Raw genomic sequence first — 12,081 nt, 5'->3', positions numbered from 1 at the left:
AAATCTAGTGCAATAATGAAAAGAAAAGAAACAGCAATATAATATTTACCTCTGACATTCCACTCCTGGTATACACTTAGTTCCATTAAACTTCCTCCTTCACAAATCAGTTTCTGTTACAATCTGGATATAATCATGTTCATATAATACATTGATAAATTGAGACTTATGTTTGAAATATAACACTGCAATTGCTTCCTCACTCCAACATAGCTTAACATTAACTGACCTTGTGCCTCCATGAACGCCAATGATAATAGCCTCACTACTGCGATACAGCTTTACAATACCGCTGCTCGCTCACAATCGATTCAGATACCAAAATTATTCATGACACCTATCAACTGCACTCACGAAAATGTTTTAGAATGAGGCATCCTCCCTCACGTCGCAATACACGTGCCACTTTCTGCATCATTCTTGTCGCGGATTTTGGCGCACCATAAGCCTCCATACGGTGAGTGGCGCAGCGTATATTGCGTACCACTGTTACTTACCCCTTTTCCTGTTGCATTTGTGCGTGGTTCAAGGGAAGAATGGCTGTCTAAAAGCCTCCCTGTAAGCACGAATCTCTCTAGTTTGAATGATATACGTAGGAAGAAACAATAGATTGGTTGACTCTCCTCAGAATGTATGGTCTCGGAACCTTAAGAGTTGGGTGAGCATCCCTGAGACGCTTTCGTGTTTACTAAATGAACCTGTAACGAAACGCACTGCTCTTCTTTGGATCTTCTCCATTTCCTCTATCAATCCTGTAGGGTACTCATACCAGACTCATCCCAGTTAGTGGTCGAACGGTGGGTTTTGTAAGATACCTCTTTTATGGCTGGACTACTCTTTCCGAGGATTCTTCCAATAAATTTCAATTTCCAATCTGTCTTACCTGCCAAAGGCCTTGCCGCAGTTCTAGCTGCTTCAGTTCAGAACCGCGCTGCTGCTACGGTCACAGGTTCGAATCCTGCCTCGGGCATGGATGTGGGTGTTGTCCTTACGTTAGTTAGGTTTAAGTAGTTCTAAGTGTAGGAGACGGATGACCTCATATGTTAAGTCACATAGTGCTTTGAGCCATTTGAATTTGAACCTTGCCGCAGTGGTAACACCGTTTCCTGTCAGATCACGGAAGTTAAGCGCTGTCGGGCTTGGCTGGTACTTGGATGGGTGATCGTTCGGCTCTGCCGAGCGCTGTTGGCAAGTTTGGTGCACTCATCACTCAGCCCTAGCAAGGCCTATTGAGGAACTACAGTATATAACAGAGATGGAGCGGCTCTGGTCATGAAAACTAATAACGCCCGGGAGAGCTATGTGCTGACGACGTGCCCCTCCATATCCGCATCCAGTGATGCCTATTGGATGTGGATGACAAGGCAGTCTGTCGGTGCCTTTGAGCCTTCGGCGGCCTGTTCGGACAGAGTTTGAAGATTATCCGCTTTACCTGCGATGTAGTCCTTCCACATTAAATCGCTCCATAGGCATGCTCCTAGATATTTCCGCCGTCGGAGGTTCGAGTCCTCCCTCGGGCATCAGTGTGTGTGTTGTCCTTAGCGTAAGTTAGTTAAAGTTAGATTAAATTGTGTGTAAGCTTAGGAACCGATGACTTCAGCAGTTTGGTCCTGTAGGAACTTACCACAAATTTCCAAATTTCCTAGATATTTTATGGATCTGACTGCTTTCAATGATTGTTCTGCAGTCGTGTGATCATACAGTAATGGATCTGTCTATCTATTTACTTGCAGTACGTTACATCTGTTTATGTTGAAGATAAACTGTTTAACAGGCCTCCCCGCTCTGTTATCTTCAATTATCTTGCAGCCAACAAATATTATGCAAAGTCTGCGTTATAATTGAAAATGAGCAAGTGGCTGTTAAAAACAATAAAAGTTGCTTAACTTTGGTCTCGTTGACGTCGACTTCTTCTTTGGCAGTTTGTCTAGATCGATTATCTCACTTTCTACCAGAGAAATGGGTTCTTGTTTTCATATATGTACTGTGAAATGTAATAATGAAACAGGAACTCTATTTTCACGTCAGCTTTTTAATGTATGTCGATTCTTTCACTTCGTAACATCAGAACACTTTGCATAATTCTACGAAAATATTTACAAAAACCAACATTCAATACAGCTCATCATGACTGCTTGCCTCTCAGTGCATCTTGATTGAACAACACCAGATTCCACAGTCCAACCATCTACGTCCTCAGACAACTGTTGCAGGCTCACGATTGCTTGCTACACACGCAAATGAACAAGTGCAGCAACACATGATACCTCGGTTTACAGATATTAGATTATATAGATGTTTCGTATTACAAAGATATGTGTACAGTATCGATATGATCGAAATTATTTCTAAAAAGATACAAATACTCATAAAATTTCATAAGAGCAATGATTATAGGAAAAAATAGGTGTTATATTAATGATGTATCAAGAAGGTGAATACATTACTATTTAATGTATCGTAATCTACAATACTTAACGAAAAACGAGGTACGCTAAGCAGTTCCATTACAACTGCCGTGAAAAGGAATGGTCCAACAACACTCCCTTGGGGTACAGGTGCGCGCTTGAAGATTTCTCTCCAGTGAGAATGACATACTCCTTCCTGTTTGCCAGAAACTCTTCAGTCCGATTAACACAGCCGGTCTGATATTCCATAAGTTCGTATTCTGTTCATCAGGCGACAGTGCAGAACTGCACCGAACGCCCTCCGGAAGTCAGGGAACATTGCATCAACGTGGACGCCGGTAACTACTGCTTACTGGGTCTCGTGGGCTAACATTACCAGCTGGGTTTAGAGTTGTTAAACTACCGTGGGCTACCGTAGACTGTCGTAAGTAAGCTTTCCTAGTAGCTTTGGTCAATTAAGGTCGTACCCATGTTACCTGTACATTAGGTGTGTTGCATACCTATTGGACATTACCTCATCTTCACCTATGCTGTCAGTCTCTTACTAGATTCCCATAAAACCCGGAAGCGGTGGACCATCTAGAAACAGAGTAAGGATGTACACTGAAGAGCCAAATAAGCAGGTATAGGGATGCGTATTCAAATACAGATACGTAAACAGGCAGAATAAGGCGCTGCGGTCGGCAACACCTATATAAGACAACAAGATCTGTTACTGCTGCTACAATGGCAGGATATCAAGACTGAAGTGAGGTTGAACATGGTGTTATAGTCGGCACACGAGCGATGAGACACAGCATCTCCGACGTAGCGATGAAGTGACATTTTACCGTACGACCATTTCACAAGTGTACCGTGAATGTCAGGAATCCAGTAAAACATCAAATCTGCGACATCGCTGCGGCCGAAAACAGATCCTGCAAGATTTGGAAAAACGACGACTGAAGAGAATCGTTCAACGCGACGCAAGTGCAACCCTTCCCCAAATTGCTGCAGATTTCAATGCTGGGCCATCAACAAGCGTCAGCATGCGAACCATTCAACGAAACATCATCGATATGGGCTTCGGCCCACTCGTGTACCCTTGATGGTAGCACGACACAAAGCTTTACGCCTTCGACTGGGCTCGTCAGCACCGACATTGACGTGTCGATGACTGGACACATGTTGCCTGGTCAGACGAGTCTCGTTTCAACTTGTATCGAGCGGATGGACGTGTACGGATATGGAGACAACCGCATGAATCCAAGCACCTTGCATGTCAGCACTGTTCAAACTGGTGGAGGTTCTGCAATGTTCTGAGGCGTGTGCATTTGGAGTGATGTGGGACTCCTGATACTTCTAGATACGACTCTGACCGGTAACACGTACTTAGGCATCCTGTATAATCACCTGCATCCATTAATGCCCATTGCGCATTCCGACGGAATTGGGTAATTCCCGCAGGACAATGTGACACCCTACAGGTCCAGAGTTGCTACAGACTGGCTCCAGGAACACCCTTCTGATTTAAACGTTTCCGCTGGCCATCAAACTCCCCAGACATGAGCATTATGGAGCGTATCCGGGATGCCTTGCAACGTGCTTTTCATAAGAGATCTCCAACCCCTTGTACTCTACGGACCTATGGACAGCCCTGCATGATTCATGGTGTCAATTCCCTCCAGCAGTACTTCAATGCCACGTCGTGTTGCGGCACTTCTGCGTGCCCGCAGGGGCCCTACACGACAGCAGGCTGGTGTACCAGTTTCTTTGGCTCTTCAGGGTATAAAGGGCCACATTACCTACGAAACATTTTTGTTCTACAATTCTCCTATCTATATTTATAGCAAACTCGAACTTGTCAGTTTTCAGTTTCCAATTTTCTGTACAGGTTGCGGAACTCTCAGAACTCAGGTGAAAAAATCTTTTTTATGTGTTTATATAGTTATCCTTCAGTCAGTTACTTAAAAATAAACAGTATTTACAGCAAAACTGGCATTGTCAATGTTTAATTCAGGTTTTATTCGAAAATTGTTGATTTGTAAAGTGAAACAGTGGGATGCTGTAGTAAAAGTAAAGGAAACTACACAGGTTTATGATATAGCGCTAGAAAACGTAAGTTACTCAACAATAAGGTAAAATAAAAGAACTGCAAAATAGCAATACTTCATATATCGCTTAAGTACTTCGTCGAACTGGTATAAAACATGTTTCTGTAATTCATATAAAACTTTAGCATTTGCCAATAGTGACTCGAAACTCTTGCGTTTTATCGAGACGAACAACGTCGTTTTGAGTGCAAAATAAGAACAATAACTATACACATTATTTACATTTGTGCAAGTAAACCGTACTTGCATGGTTACGTAAAAGCGCAGAAGTTACGCGCTCAACTAATTTTCATTACTTATAAAATGCAATTTATATTCTGTAAGGATGTGTAACACGCAATGGACTAACACTGAATGATGTGCATTTCTAATTATGTACGAAACAAACAAACGAATGAGCAAAAAGGAAAGAGATGTCGTCGGTTCCCAGTTTCTCTCTTGAAAGACTTGCAACACGGCGGCCAAACTTCCCCGGATAGCGCCTCCCGGCCATCAAAGCCACACAGTTATTTCATTTCATTTCATTTCTCTCTTACATGTTCACTTACGTTTCTTTCCCTACCAATGCTAGCAGTACTACCGGTAATCCTACCATTTAATACGTCATTTATGTAGCGTACGAAAACTACCGAACTGTAGATTTGTTAGAGCGCAACTCTAGTACCAGGGCTACAGAGAAGAATAAACAAAAGATTAATTGCGCAACTTTACTTTCTTGAGGTGATAAAGCCTTATGACTACCCTCACGTAACTTCTTTGACATGTGTTCCAGATGACGCGCGCATCGAACGGACGTACATCGACTGCAAGTGTAGCAGAGAACGGGTTAAGTTGGCGTTAGACGCCTATTTCTCACTGAGGAACAAGTTTCCTGAGATACTGATGAACAGGGATCCGATGGGACCTGAGGTTTCGTACACCATGCAGCATCTGTAAGTAGAACTACGACCTGTGATATACCTCACCCTACGCTAGTTCTGAAAGTTTACTGTTCGCCATGCGGCCGGCCTGGGTGGCCGAGCGGTTCTAGGCGCTACAGTCTGGAACCACACGACCGCTACGGTCGCAGGTGCGAATCCTGCCTCGGGTATGGATGTTTGTGATGTCCTTAGGTTAGTTAGCTTAAAGAAGTTCTAGGGGACTGATGACCTCAGATGTTAAGTCCCATAGTCCTTAGAGCCATTTGCCCCCATTTTGTTCGCCATTCATCAGGGACTGAAGAGTAGCAAACCAATGTACGTCGTGGAACACGTCTTACATTCGGATTTCCGGTCCAAGAGATCATGACTTTGCGTTCTAGGAAGAGGATTTTGTTTTGTAGTTCTCAGTAATTTGGCACTTGTTCGCGAATGGTAATGGAAAAAGGTGGTAAGGGAGGAGAGTTGTGATGGAATAGAGGTGAACAGGACACCATCAGATCAACAGCAGTGTGCCACTATCACAATGTATAGTGATTTCACAAGAATATACTCAGCTTCTGCGTCGTCAAACTTAATATACATGTGATAGTGATACAACTATTGAGGTAATATTTGAGAAGTATTCTAGGGTACAGGATAACGGTCACTTGTAGCAAACTTCTCAATATATCTCTCTGACAGTAAGATAACATTACACTGACAAGGTGTCCGTCCTTGGTAGCTGAGTGGTCAGCGTGACAGAATGTCAACCTAAGGGCCCGGGTTCGATTCCCGGCTGGGTCGGAGATTTTCTTCGGTCCGGGACTGGGTGTTGTGTTGTCCTAATCATCATCATCATTTCATCCCCATCGACGCGCAAGTCGCCGAAGTGGCGTCATATCGAAAGATTTGCACCTGGCGAATGGTCTACCCCACGGGAGGCCCTAGTCACACGACATTTACTGACAAGGTCAGACAGAGACAGTTGCAGGCACATGCACGCACACACAGACATTTTCGTTTATGCAAGAAATAAGTTTCAAGCAAACAGTTTCTGTATGTTTTCCATGTATGTTGCTAAGTTTCCAAACGTAATATGTGTAGAGAAATGATATGTGACAAGTAAATGCGTCACGATTGCGTATGATTCCTTAAGCTTACTTTCTGTAAATACCAGAGGATCATACATCTAAAACTAAACGCTCTATTTAATACCCAAATCTGCGATTAGCTTTGAGACCATTTGTAATTATTTTGTTAGTTTTGTTTTGTATAGTGTCCTCCTATTCTTAACTTTCATGTGTGTGTGTATAATATAATGTGAACGTTCTGTCAATTGGACAATGCAAGAGGTGTGCTTACGCGAAAGTTATCTGACGAAAGGAATTGTCACATCCACCAGAAATTGTGAAGTATTACAGTTAACTTTTACTAAAAATAATTAGAAAACTTAAAACTGTTTATTAAAGAAACTGTCCTGTGAACTTCCGTATTGTGCAGTGCAGTGAACAGTGTTATTATAATGCGTGACGTCACAGTACGTTCCTTGCAATTCTACCACACAGGTCGGAGTAAAAATTCTACAAATTGAACATTGAAAGAATAAATGTCTAAAATGCTTCTATGAAAATGCTCTATAAATTTACGTACCAAAATTGACCAAGTAAAATTCCGAACATTAAATTGTAGACACACGAAGATGTAACACTGTACTGCACGAGTAAGAATACCTGACAAAGAAATGAGATCTGAATTAAACTTTCATTGAACTGAATCTCATGATAATTTTGAAATGCAATGTTTGAGTGTAAATAATATGTCTCCTAACAGTGATGTTAAACTGGCAATAACAAATTTTTGTAGTATTCCTTGCCACAATGCAAACCCGGTACAGCTCGAAAATGGTGAATGTAAAAATGCAGCGCAGCAGCAAACCACTAAAACAAACCTCCCTCAAGCGCAGTGCAAGGAAACGCAATTATGCTAAGCACAGCATAAAAAATGGTTCAAATGGCTCTGAGCACTATGGTACTTAACATCTGTGGTCATCAGTCCCCTAGAACTTAGAACTACTCAAACCTAACTAACCTAAGGACATCACACACATCCATGCCAGAGGCAGGATTCGAACCTGCGACCTTAGCGGCCACGCGGTTCCAGACTGAAGCGCCTAGAACCGCACGCATAGTTCACAGATTTACAACAAAAATGTCCAAAATTATGAACCATCCAGAAGTTGGAATCGGTATCTAGAACTGACCTCCTGTATAAACCAGTTCTAGTTACCGATTCCAGCCATTCGATGCTTCATTAATTAGACGCTTTTTTTCAGCACGTGTGTGCACTAAAATGTAGGTTAATATGATTTCTGCATTTGTGATTGCTCTCTGAACTACTGCAAATTTACTAATATTGGAATCGGTAACTAAAATTGCCCCCCCCCCCCCCAATGAATCATGGACCTTGCCGTTGGTGGGGAGGCTTGCGTGCCTCAGCGATACAGATAGCCGTACCGTAGGTGCTACCAAAACGGAGGGATATCTGTTGAGAGGCCAGACAAACGTGTGGTTCCTGGAAGAGGGGCAGCAGCCTTTTCAGTAGCTCCAGGGGCAACAGTCTGGATGATTGACTGATCTGGCCTTGTAACACTAGCCAAAACGGCCTTGCTGTGCCGGTACTGCGAACGGCTGAAAGCAAGGGGAAACTACAGCCGTAATTTTTCTCGAGAGCATGCAGCTTTATTGTATGGTTAAATGATGATGGTGTCCTCTTGGGTAACATATTCCGGAGGTAAAATAGTCCCCCATTCGGATCTCCGGGCAGGGACTACTCAAGAGGACGTCGTCATCAGGAGAAAGAAAACTGATCGGAGCGTGGAATGTCAGATCCCTTAATCGGGCATGTGGGTTAGAAAATTTAAAAAGGGAAATGGATAGGTTAAAGTTAGATATAGTGGGAACAAGTGAAGTTCGGTGGCAGGAGGAACAAGACTTTTGGTCAGGTGAATACAGGGTTGTAAATACAAAATCAAATAGGGGTAATGCAGGAGTAGGTTTAATAATGAATAAAAAATAGGAGTGCGGGTAAGCTACTACAAACAGCATAGTGAGCCAAGATAGACACGAAGTCCACGCCTACTACAGTAGTACTAGTTTATATGCCAACTAGCTCTGCAGATGATGAAGAAATTGATGAAATGTATGATGAGATAAAAGAAATTATTCAGGTAATGAAGGGAAACGAAAATTTAATAGTCATGGGTGACTGGAATTCGAGAGTAGGAAAAGGGAGGGAAGGAAGCATAGTAGGTGAATATGGATTGGGGGTAAGAAATGAAAGAGGTTGCCGTCTGGTAGAATTTTGCACTGAGCATAACTTAATCATAGCTAACACTTGGTTCAAGAGTCTTGAAAGAAGGTTGTATACATGGAAGAATCCTGGAGATACTAGAAGGTATCAGATAGATTATATAATGGTAAGACAGAGATTTAGGAACCAGGTTTTAAATTGTAAGGCATTTCCAGGGGCAGATGTGGACTCTGACCACAATCAGTTGGTTATGAACTGTAGATTAAAACTGAAGAAACTGCAAAAAGGTGGGAATTTAAGGAGATGGGACCTGGATAAACTGAAAGAAACAGAGGTTGTAGAGAGTTTCAGGGAGAGCATAAGGGAACAATTGACATGAATGGGGGAAAGAAATACAGTAGAAGAGGAATGGGTAGCTCTGAGGGATGAAGTAGTGAAGACAGCAGAGGATCAAGTAGGTAAAAAGACGAGGGCTAGTAGAAATCCTTGGATAACAGAAGAAATATTGAATTTAATTGATGAAAGGAGAAAATATAAAAATTCAGTAAATGAAGCAGGCAAAAAGGAATACAAACGTCTCAAAAATGAGATCGACAGTAAATGCAAAATGGCTAAGCAGGGATGGCTAGAGGACAAATGTAAGGATTTAGAGGCTTATCTCACGAGGGGTAAGATAGATACTGCCTACAGGAAAATTAAAGAGACCTTTGGAGAAAAGAGAACCACTTGTATGAATATCAAGAGCTCAGATGGAAACCCAGTTCTAAGCAAAGAAGGGAAAGCAGAAAGGTGGAAGGGGTATATAGAGGGTCTATACAGGGGCGATGTACTTGAGGACAATATTATGGAAATGGAAGAGTATGTAGATGAAGATGATACGGGAGATATGATACTGCGTGAAGAGTTTGATAGAGCACTGAAATACCTAAGCCGAAACAAGGCCCCGGGAGTAGACAACCTTCCATTATAACTACTGACAGCCTTGGGAGAGCCAGTCCTGACAAAACCTTACCATCTGGTGAGCAAGATGTATGAGACAGGCGAAATACCCTCAGACTTCAAGAAGAATATAGTAATTCCAATCCCAAAGAAAGCAGGTGTTGGCAGATGTGAAAATTACCGAACTATCAGTTTAATAAGTCACAGCTGCAAAATACTAAAGCGAATACTTTACACACGAATGGAAAAACTGGTAGAAGCCGACCTCGGGGAAGATCAGTTTGGATTCCGTAGAAATACTGGAACACGTGAGGCAATACTGACCTTACGACTTATCTTGTCTAGCATTTGTAGACTTAGAGAAAGCTTTTGTCAATGTTGACTGGAATATTCTCTTTCAAATTCTAAAGGTGGCAGGGGTAAAATACAGGGAGCGAAAGGCTATTTACAATTTGTGCAGAAACCAGATGGCAGTTAGAGTCGAGGGACATGAAAGAGAAGCAGTGGTTGGGAAGGGAGTGAGACAGGGTTGTAGCCTCTCCTCGATGTTATTCAATCTGTATATTGAGCAAGCAGTAAAGGAAACAAAAGAAAAATTCGGAGTAGGTATTAAAATCCTTGGAGAAGAAATAAAAACTTTGTGGTTCGCCGATGACATTGTAATTCTGTCAGAGACAGCAAAGGACTTGGAAGAGCAGTTGAATGGAATGGACAGTGTCTTGAAAGGAGGGTATAAGATGAACATCAAGAAAAGCAAAACGAGAGTAATGGAATGTAGTCGAATTAAGTCGGGTGATGCTGAGGGAATTAGATTAGGAAATGAGACACTTAAAGTAGTAAAGGAGTTTTGCTATTTGGGGAGCAAAATAACCTATGATGGTCAAGTAGAGAGGGTATAAAATGTAAAATGGCAATGGTAAGGATAGCGTTTCTGAAGAAGAGAAATTTGTTAACATCCAGTATAGATTTAAGTGTCAGGAAGTCGTTTCTGGAAGTATTTGTATGGAATGTAGCCATGTATGGAAGTGAAACATGGACGGTAAATAGTTTGGACAAGAAGAGAATAGAAGCTTTCGAAATGTGGTGCTACAGAAGAATGCTGAAGGTTAGATGGGTAGATCACATAACTAATGAGGAGGTATTGAATAGAACTGGGGAGAAGAGGAGTTTGTGGCACAACTTGACAAGAAGAAGGGACCGGTTGGAAGGACATGTTCTGAGGTATCAAGGAATCACCAATTTAGCATTGGAGGGCAGCGTGGAGGGTAAAAATCGTAGAGGGAGACCAAGAGATGAATACACTAAGCAGATTCAGAAGGATGTAGGTTGCATTAGGTACTGGGAGATGAAGCTTGCACAGGATAGAGTAGCATGGAGAGCTGCATCAAACCAGTCTCAGGACTGAAGACCACAACAACAAACAACAACTAAAAGTGACCTATTTAGGTCAGTTCTAGTTACCGATTCCAATTTTTGTTATACTTCGCAGAAGTCTTAGAGAGCAATTGCAGCTGTAGAAATGGTATTACGTTTCAGTGCATACAACTGCAAATATAATTTACATATGAATCATGGAGCGGTTGGAATCTGTAACTGGAATTATCTACAAATGTTAATTCTAGTTGTCGATTCCAATATTGTTTATATTTTGTAGATATTCGTTTATCATGTACTTGCTTTGCTTTTAGAACTTAGTGTGTCTGTTCTCCACATTTTGTGCTGCTGTTTCGTATTTGTCGTCATTCCTTTTATCTTCCAGTTTTTCTGATACATTTTAGTTTCTCCCCGCCCTAATCTCCCACCTCCATGCGCTTCTCCCGTTAGATTCAATAAGTAATATAAAATTAACGCTATTTTATGACTTCACCATGCGCTTTACCGTAATGCAATTTAAAGGTTCTCTGTGATTTTCTAGTCTCATAAATTACGAGAATACTTATTATCAGACACGAAAATTTGTTTTTAATTCTTGTTCTTAATTATTTTGTTCAGTTCGTTTCGATATAATTCAAGACTAAGTAAATAACTGCGTGAATGTGACTGTAATTTTATCGTATGCTACACTCGTTTGTTTACGAGCATGATCCGCTGCTTTCATAGATTGCCTATATGTAGCGTCATTGCCTTAGGCATGACGTGATTGGGCAAAGCCGGCGAATGGAATGGGACATTAGAATTTATACCATTCATTTCATTTCGCAGGTACATTTAGTGGTACATATGAACACTGTTTGTAAAACGTGTCACGACTGCAGTAGACAATGTTACTAATGAATAAACCCTTACAATTAAGATACCCTTTCATTAAAGTTATTAACAATTACCTTAGTAGGAAAGAAGTAATAAATTAGAACGTCATTCGTGACCCGAAAATTAACAGCAAAAATGTAGTAAGCGATAAACATTTTTTCCTTTCATCATTATGTGCGGGGG

General features: G+C 41.6%; 1 protein-coding gene across 1 annotated transcript in view; it reads left to right on the top strand.

Annotated features, from left to right (window-relative positions):
- LOC126263556 (retinol-binding protein pinta-like) overlaps positions 1 to 12,081 on the top strand; it is a 104,099-nt gene that overhangs the window by 28,341 nt on the left and 63,677 nt on the right. Inside the window, exon 2 of the mRNA XM_049960648.1 lies at positions 5,274 to 5,433. Coding sequence (XP_049816605.1) covers positions 5,274 to 5,433 — 160 coding nt within the window. The remainder of the gene's footprint in view (positions 1 to 5,273; positions 5,434 to 12,081) is intronic.

Source organism: Schistocerca nitens, chromosome 6, assembly GCF_023898315.1.
Source record: "Schistocerca nitens isolate TAMUIC-IGC-003100 chromosome 6, iqSchNite1.1, whole genome shotgun sequence".
In the NCBI taxonomy this organism is placed as follows: Eukaryota; Metazoa; Arthropoda; class Insecta; order Orthoptera; family Acrididae; genus Schistocerca; species Schistocerca nitens.
The sequence above is the reverse complement of the archived record's forward strand: the minus strand, read 5'-3'. Positions and strand labels throughout refer to the sequence as shown.